The sequence below is a fragment of the Bombyx mori genome, chromosome 5 (genome assembly GCF_030269925.1).
Source record: "Bombyx mori chromosome 5, ASM3026992v2".
Taxonomy (NCBI): domain Eukaryota; kingdom Metazoa; phylum Arthropoda; class Insecta; order Lepidoptera; family Bombycidae; genus Bombyx; species Bombyx mori.
This window is the reverse complement of record NC_085111.1, coordinates 1121328-1138871: the sequence shown is the minus strand read 5'-3', so window position 1 is coordinate 1138871 and position 17544 is coordinate 1121328. Positions and strand designations below refer to the sequence as shown.

At 47.4% G+C, this 17544-nt stretch overlaps 1 protein-coding gene across 1 annotated transcript; it reads left to right on the top strand.

Annotated features, from left to right (window-relative positions):
- The first annotated feature begins 1403 nt into the window (after positions 1–1403).
- LOC101743594 (dynein assembly factor with WD repeat domains 1) lies at positions 1404–15138 on the top strand. Its single transcript, XM_004926209.5, has 9 exons — positions 1404–1648; positions 2782–2991; positions 3441–3563; positions 4043–4227; positions 4919–5051; positions 12683–12842; positions 13213–13350; positions 14400–14492; positions 14915–15138. Exons 1-9 carry the CDS (start codon positions 1536–1538, stop codon positions 15017–15019), a joined length of 1260 nt encoding a protein of 419 aa, XP_004926266.2. The 5' UTR covers positions 1404–1535; the 3' UTR covers positions 15020–15138.
- The last annotated feature ends 2406 nt before the right edge of the window (positions 15139–17544 follow it).

The window sequence follows — 17544 nt, the reverse complement described above, 5'->3', positions numbered from 1 at the left end:
CTTTTCAACGTTTGTGTACCTAGTTATCTACCCAACGTCGAGGATGTGGGACGCATCTGCTACAGAGTCAGACTCAGCTAGCTAAATCTAAAGCTATTTATTAATTTCGGCTCAGCCTTAACAGAGAAATATAAAATTTTGATTAGACCTACCGGGGTAGTATTGATATTCCAAGAATGAAGCAAAGTCTCTCGAAAGAAGACCAGGCACTTATAAAAAAATTTTGACGCCTGGGATCTGTAATACTAATCTTTAGGTTTGTATGTTTCATGATACGCGTGTTGGTGTGTTGGGTTGTGTATTAGTGGTTTAATTCGCATCTAATCAGATTAAAAACATCCTCAAATCCTCGAGTACGTCCCTTTTTGTGTCATATCGTATCTTTTGTTTCTCGTTGGCTAATCTCCAGTCTACTTGCAGGCTTTCAGCATTTCCAACGGGGTTCAGGTGCGAGCTTCGTATTATAACAAAACAGGATCACTATAAGGCGATGCTATTTTGTTGAGACAATGCATTTGAGCTTCCTTCGTGTGCTTTGAACATATGTGAATGTTACATATTGAAATCATTAATCTAGAGTTTTGACTATTTTTTTGTCTTTTTTTCTGGTTACAGATGTTCCTAAATACATATTTTATTTGAAATTTCTTGTAGTTGATTCGGGTTGCTTTGAACTACATATAAGCTTAGTCTTAAGCTAGTACGGTTATGATAGCACAGAAAAAAAAACAGAGCAACTATGACACAAAAATAAAACGGGTAGTTTATCGGTCTGCTTCAGACAGACATTATAAGAAAATATAGGTTATATTAGAATAAAGCCGTTAAGTTACCATGGATCTGTGCTTAAGATGATTTTTCGCATATTGTTATAATAAATAAATACCCAATTTTATACTAGTCTTGTGGTCTTCAAATCTTTTAATGTTTGGGACTCAATATTATTATAGGGTCGAGAAGGGCACACACTGTGAATCTTACATCTACAGGTGAGCCACAGTATCAGAATTCTGGTTTTATAAGCTCTATTGTCTGCTTAGCATCGGCTGATTATACAATAAGAAAACGTTTAGAAATATTATGTCTGATTCTCTGGCAAGGTAAATAGTTTTGATCTTTGATTCGGCTAATAAATAAATTAAAAAAAAAAAAAAAAAAAAAAAAAAGATCTTTGACTCTTTTTAATGTCAAATGAGTCTTATTTATTTGAATCATTTCCGCTTATCAAATTTTAAATGGAAACAACGATGAAAAGGTTCCAATAGTTTATGAAAAAAAAACGAGTAAGATAGATTTGAGTCATCAGAGATCCTTATCGGCAACGCCAATGCAAAAGAGATCATATTCAAGTTTTATGAATCTTTTGAACATCCTTAAATCTATGACCTACTTGGATTAGCCTCCAAGAAAAACGGTTGCTGTGGCAACCGTCTTATTGACAAAATCTTTCAGTAAAACTATTTTACAGCTGTTTCAGTATATATTTTATGCAATAATGATTATAAAAATTGTATAATTTTTTAATAAAAAATACCATGAAGTTATTGAAATTTCACCTTCGATATTACCCTCCGGGATTGATATTGGAATACTCGCAAAAAGGAACGATAAAGAATAAGGAGATTGATCTGTTGGATCTAAATACCAAGTAAGCTATACTTTATTTTCTATAATTTGCGTAATTACTGGTGATAGGACCTCTTGTGAGCCCGCGCGGGTGGGTACCACCGCCCTGCTTGTTTCTGCCGTGAGGGTGAAGGGTGGGGCAGCCGTTGTAACTATACTGAGACCTTAGAACTTATATCTCAAGGTGGGTGGCGCATTTACGTTGTAGATGTCTATGGGCTCCAGTAACCACTTAACACCAGGTGGGCTGTGAGCTCGTCCACCCATCTAGCAAAAAAAAACCATAAAACAGAGAAAACACAAGGTTAAAGTTACAGAACTAAACTAAATTACGAAAAATCTTAATACGGTCGCTTGTTAGATTCATTGAATTTTTTACTAAATTCAAATTGTTATGGAATGAAAGACATGTAGATTTTCTAGTGTTCGTAGCTTAATTGGTTAATTAAGCAATGAACTGCTCTGTGTACTTCGTTATTTATACCACGGTTCGGTGGTTACCATTTTATAATAATTATTATATGTAGTAATAGTCTAGCATATCTGATTAAAGACTTCGACGGTGACTGAATAAAATTATTTGTAGTAATATTTAAACGTTGCCGACTTTGCTTTTCGACCACTAATCACCGCCAGCATGGGCATTATCAATATGAACCTCGTGTCACCTGCCGCTCTAAAACGCCAATTTCTTAATTCCAATGACCGCCGTTCTGTGGGGCGAATAAAGCGTAATTAGTAATTAGACTGAGGGACTCTGAACAGTCATTCAATTTTTAATTAACACCACAATCGAAGTAATAGCAGCTTTATTTTTGCAGCAGTTTACACAGATAACATTATTTTCATTTAATCGTCTTTTTGGCGGCAATTATAATAAAGTCACAGACTATCTCCCTACCAACATGTCGTGCGTTCCGGATCACGCATCATAAAAAGATGCGTTCTTAAAGGCCACAAGGCTAAGCTACTCTCTTAGACATCTGCCGCGGCGGGAAACGGACTACAAGATACATAATATTTAAATGTAGATCAGACTTCCATCTGTGTTGACGTATGTGTAGATAAAGATAGGCCTAATAAAGAATATCTCGTAATTGACATTTTACGTTTGTTGAATTCAATAAAAGTAACCCGATATTTTTAATCTTTGAGTTCAAACATAAAAGAAGTGGCACAGCATCTCTGCACCAAAGAGGCGTTAATCACGGACGAAGTGAGAGACCGATTGGAGCAATGTCTCGACACCTTAAAGAAGAGAATCGAACACGAAGGACCGGCTGGCAAAAGATTCTACATCTACAAGACATTACAGACACATTTATTGCCACTAACCAATGTGGCCTTTGACAAAACTGGGAAAAGGTAGGGATTTTCAAATAACACACACAAGGTGATATCATAAATATCGTTATAAAAACTTTCTTTTTATGAGTTGATGCCTTACAAAATTTTGTTTTTATCACATGGCAAATAAAAAAGATTTTAAAATACTTAATCATTTCATATCAATCAATACATTTACAATTTATTCACGACTACCTTTGAGAGATCGGGAAAATGTTTGAGTCCCGGCACCTTTTGCAATTTTGACTCGCCTCAAATGTTACCAATCTAAACCCGAAATCCGCTACATATTTGAGCCAATAATTGTTTTCTAACCGTTGTTTGTTTAATAATAGCATCATATTATGAATATCAATAGTCACTGCAGAGCTTCACTGTTCGCTGCCTGACACTTGTACGATTTTTTGAACTGTAGATTATAAATTCTGAACAGTTGGCGAATTTTAATATAACTATGATTTGACCAGATGTTTGACGGGCAGCTACGACAGAACTTGTAAGATATGGGACGTCGAAACCGGTAAGGAGCTAAAGAGCTTCTCCGGACATCAGAATGTCGTCTATTCAGTTGGCTTCAATTTTCCTGCCTGGTAGGTTTTATGAAATGCTTTTACGCTGTTGTATGTACCTATTCTATAAGTGGCTCTTATATCTCATTTTAGATAATTTAGAGTATAAATAAATAAATATAAATAAATATTTACTAACAATCACGCCACGTTAACTGGTCCCGTGCTAAGTTCGTAAAGAACTTGTGTTACAGGTACCAGATAACGGAAATAAATATAATATTTTTATTATACACATACATATATTTAATCTTCATATCGTCTCCATTACATTTAAATACTTGTAAAACTTTTAAATAATATAAACAGAACATAGGATCTTTCACAATTAAGCTATTAGAATCCGTCCTTGGTTAAACTATAACAACCAGATGGTATTTTCCTTCTCAACTGTTCTTTTAGCAGTTTTATAGCACGATGTGATTCAATTGCAGTCGTAACTCGTTTGCATTAAATACTGAACTTAAAATCTCTTCACACTCAAAATCTTTCTTCCACAGCGATCGCGTCCTAACGGGCTCCTTTGATAAAACTGCAAAAGTCTGGGATCCTTCTTCGGGTGAATGTCTGGCGACACTGTGGGGGCACCGAGCCGAAGTCGTGGCTGCTCAGTTCAGTTCCAAGGGAGACCTTGCTGCCACCGGCTCTATGGATCATACCGCTAAATTATTTGACTTAAAAACTGGTTAGTATTAAATAGTAGCAGTTATTATCAACATTTCCGTCTGAGTCAAAAAACTAGAAATCAAAAAGCAATGAACTCGTCTATTCATATACTGTAATTTCAATTATCCGGCCATACTACTCGAAGTACTATTCTGGCCTTTATATAACTACTTTCTTTCCAAGTCAAATCTAAGCCAATCCAAGGTCTTCCAGTATAAAAAAACTTACTTCGGATTGGCAATTAGTCAAAACGGTGCGCACATGATATTTCAGATTTTTTTGTTGCGTTCAATGATCGCCTAATAACAAAGTCATACAGAGTAAGAAATGTTAAGTCGTCCAATTATAGTTGAGTCTGGTTGTAGTGTTGACCGCGGGAACCCCACTATTCTGACCCCGCGCAGAGATCGGACGTTGGGTGTGAAAGTGCAAGATAGAGGCGCTTGGTGCGGTAGGGCCCCTAAAAATTCGTTGGGGTCTGCTCCCAAAATCTGCAGACCGTCTGCAAACCTCGTAGGAGGATCGGCCCCTGCAAAAAAAAAACAACTAAAGATCGGTGAATTTTTTTTTTGCTTTTTTATTATTAGTTTTCGCATTAGTTTAGTCGCATATCTTCATTCTAATACACCGGGAGTCTTAACCATTAACCCACGATGGTTTTTAAAAACTTTTTAATATGACACTTAACAAAATTCGAATTTTGATCCCAGGTACCGAAATACACACATACAATGGTCACACAGCGGAGGTGGTCGCTCTGCAGTTTGATCCCAATGAAGGACGCCGTTTGATTACTGGATCCTTTGATGGTACCATCGCTCTGTGGGACGTTAGAGCTAAAGAGTTAGTATCACTTAATCTAAATAATATTACATCCACATAATTAAAACGAGAGAGATACAGATTTATCAGCTATAAAAGCTGCTATTTTTGTCGTGAAGCAGTAATGCGTTTCGGTTTGAAGGGTGGGGCAGCCGTTATAACTATACTTGAGACCTTAGATCTTATATCTCAAGGTGGGATGCGGCAATGACGTTGTAGACGTCTATGGACTCCAGTAACCACTTAACACCAGGTAGGCTGTGAACTCGTCCACCCATCAAAGGACCTTGACCTTACAAAAGGAAACATCTTTCCAACAACATATTAGAAATTAGCAGTGCTCGTCTAAACTTTGTACTTTCTCAAAGGGACTCATGAAATCTTTCTTAATATCTAAATTAAATTTAACTAAAGTAATAGTGAAAAAATTGACCAGCGTCAACCCTTTTTTTTTTTTTTTTTTTTTTTAACGCTGGGGAATCCATTTACGGATACCCGGTCGAGGGGGGTAACGGACCGGGTTATGTCGGACTCCGGCGCCTCCTGAGAGGAAGAAGGGGAGAAGAGAAGAGCCGAGGTCCTTCACCTCCCCTAATTTCTCACAGGAGACTACGCCTTGAAAAAGGCGCGCGAAGCACTTGCCCCGCAGAACGACTACCGACTAAACCCCATCGAGCCCCACCACTCCGACTCCACGAAACCCACGGTACCGCACAGTGCGCGCCGAAGGCTCGCCGTCGCCGGTACCCATCCTGTTAATAGGACGGCACTCCATCCCCGGGAAAATCCCGCAGGACGTCGTCTCGGAGACACACCGTGAGCGGTGCACAGGAGCCACCTTGCGCCGCCTCACCACCGGACCAACAGCCGAGTACCGGGCACCCCCGCACCCGGCACCCGACAGCCCCTACGGGAGATGAACGGGAGCTTCGCGCCCGTGCCGCCCACTCCGCCTTCTTCGCTGTGAAGCCGAAGAGGGATCCCACTCCCTTTCGCGCTCCTCAGCCTCACGGAACGCCATGACCAGGTCGCAAAACCTGGTCATGGCCTCCCAAGAATTCTGGTCCTCTAGCATGCGGGCGATGACAGCCCGCAAGGAGAGGTCTCTCCCCAGCACCGCGATGAGGTCTCGCCGCGAGCGCTCCCAACGCGGGCACGCTTCGAGTGCGTGCTGAGCGTCATCGTCCGGATGCCCGCACTGGTGGCAACCCGGATGTGGCTCTCTCCTGCAGACCTTCCACAGGTACCTCCCGAAGCAGCCATGCCCCGAGAGGACCTGCGTTAAGTGGAAGGAGAGCACGCCGTGTCGTCTATCTGACCATGCCTCCAGCACGGGCACCAGGGCCTCGAGGGTGCGTCGGCGAGTGACTGAAGCTTGGCCAAGCTCCTCCAGCAACCGCTCCCTCCACTTGGCGTACGCCAGATGACGCGCAGCACGCCTCCACCGACCGACAGCCGACGGGCCGGGCGTCCGTCCCCGACTCAGGGACTGTGTTCTACGCCGGTATACCGCAGCTGCTACCTCAGCCTCGAGATCCCAAGGAAGGGAACCGGCGAGGGCGCAGGCGACCTCCCGGGAGATCGTACGGTACCCCCTGATGACTCTCACCGCGAGCACCCGCTGCACTCGTAGCAGCAAAGCTGCATTGCGCGCAGAGAGTGCGGGCGACCACACGGGAGCGCCGTACAAAGCCATACTGCGCACGACCCCCAGGTACAGACGCCGGACGCCGGCGCTGCAACCACCGACGTTGGGGAGAAGACGGGCTAGTGCGCCCGCCATCCCCAGCAGCTTTGGGACTAACTCACCAAAGTGGTGGTCGAAGCGCCATCGACTGTCCAGCACAAGGCCCAAATATTTGAGCTTCGGCTGGACAGCGATCGATACTCCGCCGACTATGAGATTCGCTCCCGGAGGAGGTCTCCTCCGGACTGGGTGAAAGCACACCGCTTCGGACTTGCGGAGGGCCACCTCAAGACCTAATCTCCGAATGCGACTAACGACGGTGGAGACCGCCGCCGTCGCAAGGATCGCTGCGGCTCTGTAGTCGGCTCCGCGGGCCGTCACCAGCGTGTCGTCGGCATAGCACACTACGTCGACGCCACGCAGGCTAGCACCGCGCAGGACCCAGTCGAAACCGATGTCCCACAGGAGTGGTCCCAGTACCGACCCCTGCGGGACCCCGCACGACACCGCTTTCCGTCCCCACCCCCTCCTCTCGGGGAAGACTACATTTCGCCCTGAGAGGTAATCCTCTATCAGGGTGCGGAGACTAGGGGGGACGCGGTGAAACCGGAGCGATTCCACGATCGTGCTCCAAGGGATCGTGTTGAAGGCGTTGGCGATATCAATCGACACAGCCAACAACACGCCCCCCTCGGAGCACGCACGATCGGAGAGGTGGCGGACGCGCAAGACCGCGTCCATGGTGGAGCGACCTCTCCGGAAACCATATTGGTTAGGAGCCAGGTCAGGCCCAACGCTTTCGAGGTGCTGGACGAGGCGACTGGCGACGATGCGCTCGAGGAGCTTACCAGCCTCGTCCAGCACGACGATTGGGCGGTACCCGCTTGGCTCGTCACGTGGCCGGCCTTCCTTAGGAATAAGGACAAGCCGACCAGTCTTCCATGGCTCTGGGAACCTGCCCTCACGGAGGCACCTGCTGAATAGCCCTTGGAGGGCAGGCCCCAAGCCGTCACCTGTCAAGGCGAGCGCCCACGCTTGGGACGAGATCCCATCGGGACCGGGTGCCGTGCGCTTAGCCCGCATCCTCTGCACAGCCAAATCGAACTCCACCTGGGAGACGTCCTCAAGCTCTTCGCTATCAGCAATCCGCGCCATTGTCATCACAGGGGGGACGAAGGCCGTCCCGGATAAATCGGGAAACAGACCCCCGACTACCCGCTGCAATGTTTCCGGCGGCAGGGTGCTGGTTGCGGGAGGAGCCCAACGGCGAAGCGCATTACGCGCCAGCCTGTAGGGCCGCCCCCACGGGTCACGGTCCAGCGAGGCCAGTAGGTCGTTCCAGGCGGCCTCCTTCGCCTCCCCGATAGCCAAGCGCAGGGTTCTTATCGCCGTCCTGTACACTTCGTACAGGCGGTCCTCCTCGTCGGGGTCCCGGCGCGTTCTTCGTCGTCGATATCGCTGGTATGTGCGACGACTAATATCGCATAGCCGGCGCTGGCTGGCGATCTCCTCGGTCCACCAATGAACTTGGCGCTTAGGAGCGAGAGCTCTCACGCGAGGCATAGCAGCGTCACACACCCGTGACATTGCCTCGCGCAGACGCTCCACCCCCTCGCACACGTCTGCTGGCTCGCCAAGCGAGTCAAGACGCCACGCCTGCACTATGGCCGCCTCACGCAACCGCTCGATGTTGAGGCGCTTCTGGGCCCAACGAGGACCCCTAGCGCTGCCACTGATGGGCAAGGAAAAGCCCCGAACAGAACCCACCGGGGTCGCGGCGACACTGAATCGGATGTAACGGTGGTCGGAGAGGGTCTCCTCGCCAACCATCACCGCCCAACCGCGTACGCGATATGCGACGTCAGGCGTGGCGAATGTAACGTCCACCACGGACCCGTCCAAACGTCGCACGCATGTGAGTTCCGTACCGCGATTGAGGATGAGGAGAGCGCTTCCGACCAGCCACTCCTCCATCGCTCTACCTCTGGGGCACGTCCTAGAGGAACCCCAAGACAATGACTTGGCATTTAGGTCACCTAGAACGAGAATCCGTCGGAAGTGCGACCTTCCAACGACGCGGCTGAGCTCGCTGAGGAAAACCTCAAACTCGGCGAGCGTCCTGTTTGGGGAAAAGTACACTCCCAACACGAATATCTCGGCCCAGAGGACGGCAACGAAGCCGCGACCTCTTTCAACAACGGCAAACGTAGGCGGAGCACCCACACAACAACGCCGGATGATTGCCACTCGGCCCTCCAAATCGGCCGCCCAATCGGGGCTCGAAGGGACCCGATACGGCTCGGCGACCACCGCAAGATGGGTCAACCCCTCCGCCATGCTCTGGAACAAAAGGTCCTGAGCTCTGGCGCAATGGTTGAGATTCCCCTGCAGGAATCGAAGGACACCTGTCATAGCAGGACGCCATTCGATGTCTCCATAGCCGTACCGGGCTGCCTCCGTGCATTTTCAAGTGCAGCGGAAGTTCCTCTTCTAAGTCTCGGTCTCGGGGACTTGGCACAAGCCTTGCTCCCGGAGACATGGTCCGCCGGTCTGCCGGCAGCGGTACATACAGCGCAGTGTGGTGCAAGAGAGCAGCCGGCCGCTACGTGGCCGGTCTGGCCGCACCGATAACAATCCCAGCTGCGGTCGACCGACGAAGGACATCGGGCGCTCACGTGCCCTAGCTCATGGCATCGGAAGCACTGTAGCTTCTTAGCCTCTAACAAACAAGCGCGGAGCACGCTCCAACCAACCCTCAGTTTTGGAACGGCGAGAACCTTCATCGTGGCAACGACGGGCAACCGGACCAATACTTGACCCATCCCGCCTGGGCCATACTTGATGTCTCCGATCTTCACCGCACCAGGAGCGCATTCGCCAATCCGGGCAAGCTCCGCGGTAAGTTCCTCCGGCATCAGGGAGTCGTCCAGTCCGCTGATGCGGATGGCTGCAGTCGTTACTGGCCTGGTCACTATGACCCCTTCTGCGGGCAGAACCTCACGAAGCTTTTGGGCCAGGAGATCGGCCTTGGCGCTCTGGTCTGCACCTTCCACTACCAGCACCTTAGACCCAGTCACTGCAGACCGGATGCGCTGGATGGGTATTCCAAGTGCCCCAGGATCTACCTTGGCCCTCGCTTCGGCGAGTACAGTGCGGTACGTGAGTCCTCTTTCCACGGCCTCTGGTTGCAGCTTGAGGACAACGGCCTGAGTGCGTGGAGGGCGCAGCTTCTTCTCTTTCCTCTTTACAGAAGACCGGTCTTTCCTTTCCGCTTCAGCGATAGCTGCCGCTGGAAGCGTCCTCACTGCTTCCTCCCTCGGTCGAGCATCCCTACGGGTGACCGTTGACCAGCTCTCGATCATGGAAGCTGGAGCCGGGAGGAAGGTGTGCGTTTCGGATGAAGCCGCTTGCGCGGTGACACTTCTCTTGGGGCCACGCATCCTCTTTTTCGCCAATGTCATCGGTGGCACTGATGACGGTGCCGCATCCGGTGCAGCGTCAACGACGACAGGGGGATTAGACGATTTTTCCCGGCTCCTCTGCTTGTCCGCCGCTAGCGGTGGTCGCATTCGGGGCTCCGGTAGAAGCCGTGCCTCCAGCCCTTCAAAGCGAGCGTCGAGCATAGTGCCGACAGCTCGCATAATACGCTGTAGGCGCAACTCCTCCTCTTCCTCCTTGGTGTTCGGGGCCGGGGTCGCAGTCGATGTGGGCAACGCTAGCACCCGCGAAACCCTCGCCAACTCCCTTCTAACTTCATCGAGCTCCTTACGCAGTTGCAGGATCTCCTGCTCCTGCTTGACGTTGACCGCTCGCAGTCTCTTAGCCTCTTCGGCTGCGGTGTAGCCCACAAGGTCCTCCGTGGCCTCCTTGACAGTGACTGCCAACTCCTTCAGTGCACGCACGTACGTGCCCTTCGGGCTGCTGGATTTGGCGGCGACCATCAGGGCCACCTCTGCACTTTGATGGAGCCTACGCTCGGCATCGGGCTTAGGGACAGACCCTTCAGCCGCTCTCCTCTTGTGGCGTGTGGTGCGCGCGCTCTCAGTGAGCTCCTTCTCCTCTTTTTGTGCCTTGAGGTACGCTTGCCTGGCAGCGGCCATGCCAACGTACTGCCCTGTGGTCGCAGGGCGTCCCCGTCCACGCTTTGACGGCGTGACTGCTCTGGGCTTCACACGTGTCGGATCCTGAGCCTCCGAGCCGGAGCTGCTACTCAGCCCGTCCGAACTTATATTGAGCACCCTTTTCCGCCGTCGTCGTGTCGGCGACGAATGGATCGACGACTGGGCCGAACCAACTGTGGCCATATCGTTGTCCGACACGACATCGGCTCTTAAGGAGCTTACTTCAGGGTCCTTCTCGGACATAATTTTCTTCTTTTGAACTCCGTCCTTCCCGGACCTGACGTCTAGGCAGTTTTTGCCCCCCCCAGAGTACGCGGGGCAGCGTGCGTCCGACGAGTCGGCCACACGGAGGGATTCTCCTCCCGCTGAGCGGGAGGTACCCTCCTTTTTTTTTTTTTTTTTTTTTTTTTCGGGTAGAGGGCCGAACCTCCTACGAGGTCCCCGCGCAAAAGGGGCGCGCGGGGTATGTGAGACTCAACGATCTGCATGGTGTTGTGAGCAGACCGCGGGCCCAAGGATTTTAGGACCCACCCACTAAACGACTCCCCTGCACTCTTACACCCGACGTCCGATCCCCTCCGAGGTCAGAACCCGGATGAGGTAGGGGGGCTACCGCGGTCAACACTACAACCAGACGGCGCGGCTCACCCCAAGGACGCCCAGCCGACGGAGCCTTCGAGGCGAATCGAAGGCTCTGAAACGTCGGCCGTCTCGGTACGGCAGCCCGTCGGGCCGCCCAGACGGTGCCGCTGGTGTCCCGGAATACCCCGCTGGACCAAAACCAGCCTGCCGGGTCGGGACGCGATACACCGTCGACCGGTCGCTCTAATCACTCCACGGCGGCGCGCTAGAGTGCTGGTAGCGCGCCGCGCGGCCTCACCCCCTCAGGTCGCCCCTTGACCTTCACCGGGGGGGGAGGTACCCTCCTGGGGTAATAACTTTTTTAAACTGGCCATTACATAAATTTTTATTTATTTTTTTAACCCGGGGTACGGTTCCCTGGGACACCCTAACGACTGGTCCCCCACCAGCCATTCATTCTCTCGCCGGGTGTCAGAGCTTAGAATTGGGTATGAGAGGGAAAGAAGATGAAAATAAAACCACAGGCGAAGAAGAATAGAAAGGCGTGTAAAATAAAACAATGAACGGAAACAAAAGAAGAGAAAGAGACAGGGTAAAACTTAAGATAAATAAAAATAACCAAGGGACAGTAAAAACAAAACAATAAAGTAACAAAGAAAAGGGAAAAAAGTGGAGGCCCACGCATCTCCAGAAGAACCACCCTTCAGCAGGTGAAGGGGGAGGAGAGCGTGTAGCCCCCGGTGCTGGTTTTGGTCCGCGTCGCTCAATCTCTCCCGCCGTAACACAACGGGAGAGAAGGAGCGATGCCCCTGTGACTATTGCCCAGAGGCCCGTGATCCGCCACCTACGGACGCGCCCGGTCGAAGTCCAGCAACTCCCCCGCAGACGAGACCCACAGCACGCAGAGTGCGCACCGCAAGCCCGTCCACGACCGGGACCAGCGTCAACCCTAAATGACGGGTATCTAAGGAAAGATCCAAATTTTGTTTGGAATGAAAGATTGCTGTTGGCTCTGATACCTTTCCAGTTTCACTAGGACAGTAGAGGGATGCTTCCTATGTGTATATTTTTTAACAACAATGATGACATAAATTATAAGTTGCATTCTCAAACTCGGTTAAGTTTCTAGCAATTGCAAGTGCTTCTATAATTTGTTTTCAAATGTTTGACTTAGATTCCGGAGAACATAATGCGTAATATCAAGAAAATGAGTCAACGTTACGATTATTATTGGGAAAAAATCCAGTAATCTTCTTTTTTAGTCGGGTGTCAGTATTCCAAGGTCACGACGGAGAGATTTCGAACGTTCAGTTCAACTGGGACTCGTCGCTGGTGGGGTCCTCGTCGCTCGACGGCAGCGCCAAGCTCTGGGACGCGAGGAGTAACTCTTGTCTCGCCACGGTCGCCGGCCACACGGATGAGGTAAGGAAACCACGTCTCTAAACACTAATAACATTTATCTGTCCGCTTCTTTTATTTAACAACTAGCTGACCCGGCAGATTTCGTAGTGCCTCAATCGATAAATAAAAGACCTAAACTTTTGTATAAATTAAACTTAAAACAAACAAAAGGAATCCGTCCGACGGGGGACGACAACGCATCAAAGGGAAAACAAAATTGTTATTTTTATTTAATTCCGAGCCTTTTCATATTTATCTACCTTTTAAACCTTCTCTGGACTTCCACAAATAATTCAAGACCAAAATTAGCCAAACCGATCCAGCCGTTCTCGAGTTTTAGCGAGACTAACGAACAGCAATTTATTTTTATATATAAAGATAACAATTTCAGGTCCTAGATATTTGCTTTGATTGGGCCGGTCAGCGGATGGCGACATCTTCCAGCGACTGTTCGGCGAGGATATACGACGTCAAGTCTGATTTCAAGGAACTAGCCATTATGAAGGGGCACAGAGAAGAAGTATCTAAGGTCTGAACGGTTAACTTTTTTTTTTATTGGATTATTGGTGGCCCGGAGGCCTTTCCAGTTTCACCAGGACAGGTGAGCGAGCAAAGGCTCAGCCAGGAGGGGTGGGATTTGCTAACAGCTACCTCCGAAGGAGACCTAACAGCTCAAGAGTAGCTGCTTCGCGAATGGATCTACTGCCGGATCGGAATCGCGACCCGCTGAGAAGATCCGGCGAGAAACTCAGCGAGCTGATTCATGGGTTAGGTTGCACGGCAAACTATTTGTCGAGTTCGACGAGTACGGTTACCAGGGTCCCTAAACCTGCTCCTAGTGTTAGAGCTGAAGGCGTCTAATGCAAAGGTTATTGGATCTGATGGATCCGTAAGGACGTGTCCAGGGCGTCGACGGTGACTGGCTCCTGCGTGATCAGGATTCGGGGAGTAGTCAGCGGCGGCAACGATAAGGCGATTATCATGACGCATAGCCTTATCGAAGTACCGTTCCGACGCTGACTTCATGTATTTCTGGAAAGATTCGAGGCCCAGGTCGTCGTGTAGATCAACGTTCTTCACGAACCACGGAGCTCCGACGGCTAACCTGCAAAAGCGGGATTGTAGAGATTGGAGGGTGTCTATGTGTGTGCGGGCCGCGTGAGCGAACACCACACTCGCGTAAGTCATGACGGGCCTTATGCAAGTTTTGTAAAGTGTCACCTTGTTCCGAAGGGACATTTTACTCCGCTTACAGATCATGGGGTAGCGGGTAACTTAATGGGAACAGTAACATACAGGCGTGGGTCTATAACTTCTAACGCGCAAATGTGAACTCACCCTAGATTCATTATTTTGTTCTATATTCGGCTTCTGTGATCATAGTCAGATACAGTAAATAGTCATGCAGTAGAAGTGAAATCTTCAGAAGTCTTCTATCTCATTCTCTCGCAAGCTAAATCCGATAAATCTATTCGTTTATCTATTTTTAGTGTCGCTTTATCGTTTCACAAAGTTTCAGATATAGCTAAAGCGATTTTCACTTGAAAATCTGTTAAAATTTTCGCATTATAAATTAAGGTATGCTTCAGTCCAGCCGGTGGATGTCTCCTGACCGCTTCAGCTGACCGAAGCGCTCGCATCTGGAATACAACTACCGGCAATTGTATTCAGGTGAGCAAATATTCAAACTCACGAACAGCCATAGTCCCAATTTTGTTTTTCGTAGAACTGGTGGTAGAACCCCTTGTGAGTCCGCACGGGTAGATTGGTATCTAGTGGTAGATGGTATCAGGGTGGTGGTCCACCCTGCCTATTTCTGCCGTGAAGCAGTAATGCGTTTCGGCATGAAGGGTGGGACAGCCGTAGTAACTATACTGAGACCTTAGAACTTATATCTCAAGGTGGGTGGCGGATTTCACGTTGTTGATGTCTATAGACTCTAGTAACCACTTAACACCAGGTAACACCACCTATCTAAGCAATAAATAAAAACAGTGGCTTCTTTCTCCTGGCTTAACTGAGATAACCACTCAGTCGTATGCTCATCTATAAAGACATCGTTTATAAAGGCAATTATAATATATATTTTGCAGGTTCTGTCTGGTCATCAAGGGGAGATCTTCTCTTGTGCTTTCTCGTACGCAGGAGACGCCATTGTTACCGCTTCTAAAGACAACACCTGCCGGATATGGAGATGATTGGACTGGTGGCTGTAAGATCGACAGTTGAAGATCCTACAGTTGTTTTATACCGAAAAAATATATCAGATAATACTAGTAGCATGTTTACAATTATTTGTATTAAAATATGACCTGTACCATTATTGCTTTCATTGTTGTAGACGGGTAGGCCAGCTCTCAACCGAGAGGCTAACTTAAATATCCATGGCATAAGAGATAAAAAACCTTTTTGTTGTTAATTATTCAAACCCGCAAAAGACATCTTACTTATTTATTGGTGGTAGGGTGTACTAGAGGAAAAAGAAGAGGTAGGCTTAAGAAAAAATGGATGGATTTCGTGAAAGACGATATGTGTAAGAGGGGAATTATCAAAAAAATGGTATATGATAGAGGAGTATGGAAGAAGAAAACATGTTGCGCCGACCCCAGGTGAATGGGAGAAGGGCAGAAGAATGACGAGGGTATACTGTGAGCCCAAATGGGTAGGTCACCATGTTTCTAGTTTGAGTGCTGAAACTTCCCAAACAGAAGACACTTGTACTTTGCCAATCACTATGTGATCGGCGCTGGTCTCCAGGTGAGCATGAGCTAGACTGCTCATCATAAGCAATAACGTAAGAGTCCATAGACACCACAATGTGTTCGTTGCTACCCGTTTTCAGACAATAAGTCGAAAACTAAATTAAAGTATATAACGTCTATCCCACTCTAGACAAGACGACACTTTCTATCATCAATACAAAATTCCCTTCTCTAAATTTAACGAAGGTTTGACAATAGCAATGACATCTTAAAACTGTTGTTTCTTTTCCATCAATGTGAATGATCAAATGACCACAATCACGAAAAGGTTCTTGTAATTACCAAACCTGACGTCGCTCAGACACAAAAACCGCAAATTGTTAGTGAGTGCCTACAACAACAATTTCAAGTTGTCTAATGTCTTAGTTGTTGTTACTCACGGAAGGACTACAATCTTTCTGTTCCATGAAATAAGGTAAATTATCCGTTGTTCTAATTTGCGAGATATTACTTTTGAGTTAACCGTGATCAACTGCCGGGGTGGGCTGCACCGATTATGCCAATCAGACGTCTTCCTCGTTTCGTATTTAGTGAATCATTGACGCATAATCTTGATCATTACATCATCACATAGATACAGGAAGGAAGCGACATTGTTTTTAAATGAAGCAAGCAGATGGATCTTGGTTTTTACTTATTTACGTTTAAGTAGTAGCGTAATGAAATGCAGTCTTTTATTTTGTTGAAATTTTTGAAATCCTTTTGCGACACACACCGTGTGCTGGACATGAAGAGTACAATGCGTTTCAAATAAGAATGTGCATGGACTTGCGCCATATTGTGACGTCACAGCTGTCAAATCGAAAAATATAGGTAAAGACAGTAAAATAGATAGGTATTTCACAATATTATTTATTTAAAACCCAAAACCAAAAACCAACCCAAAAAACCATGGTCGTCGCCGTCATAATCCTCATTGCTGCTTTCCCCTACAAACAATATTTAGGTCATTAAAATATTCCATTGGTTGATTATATAATTATTAAGTATTGTAAGCAGTATCTTGAATAGACACGATTTTTTAATCCCGTTATAGGCTTTTATATTGTTTTATTGCCCCTTTAGGTAAACGAGCATGCGGCCCACCTGATGGTTAGTAGTCATCGTCGCTCTTTTATTTTTTATTGCTTAGATGGGTGGACGAGCTCACAGCCCACCTGGGGTTCAGTGGCTACTGGAGTCCATAGACATCCACAACGTAAATGCGCCGCCCACCTTGAGATATAAGTTCTAAGGTCTCAAGTATAGTTACAACGGCTGCCCCACCCTTCAGACCGAAACGCATTGCTGCTTCACGGCAAAAAAGGGCGGTGGTGTCTACCCGTGCGGACTCACCAGAGGTGCTACCACCAGTAATTATTACGCAAATTATAATTTTGCGGGTTTGATTTTTATTACACTGTGTTATTCCTTCACCGTGGAAGTCAATCGTGAACATATTTTGTTGAGTACGTATTTCATTAGAAAAATTGGTACCCGCCTGAGATTCGAACACCGGTGCATCGCTCAACACGAATGAACCGGACGTCTTATCCTTTAGGCCACGACGATTATATAAACATTAATCTAAATAAATTAATAAATCTGTGCTACTGCAGTTAATAAGCTGTTACTACATATAATTGTGTGTACACAAAACGAGAAATTCGCGGGTATTTTTACATATAAAAAAAGCATGAAATGCTGTTTGAGTTGCAATACCTTGTTCTGCAATGTTACATTATGGCCTACATATACCAATAAAATATAGTATTGTATAATATGTAGTATTATGTATTTTTAATATATCTATATATGTATATTATTATATATTTATACATAATAATATATTAAGTGGTATTACGGTTATCGGTCGTACCAACTCAGTCGGGTCAAGTGTCCTTCGATAATACAAAGTGATACACTGAAGGAAAAAAGTGCTGTATCAATTTACAGTCTTATTTTTATTGATTGGAAAATTT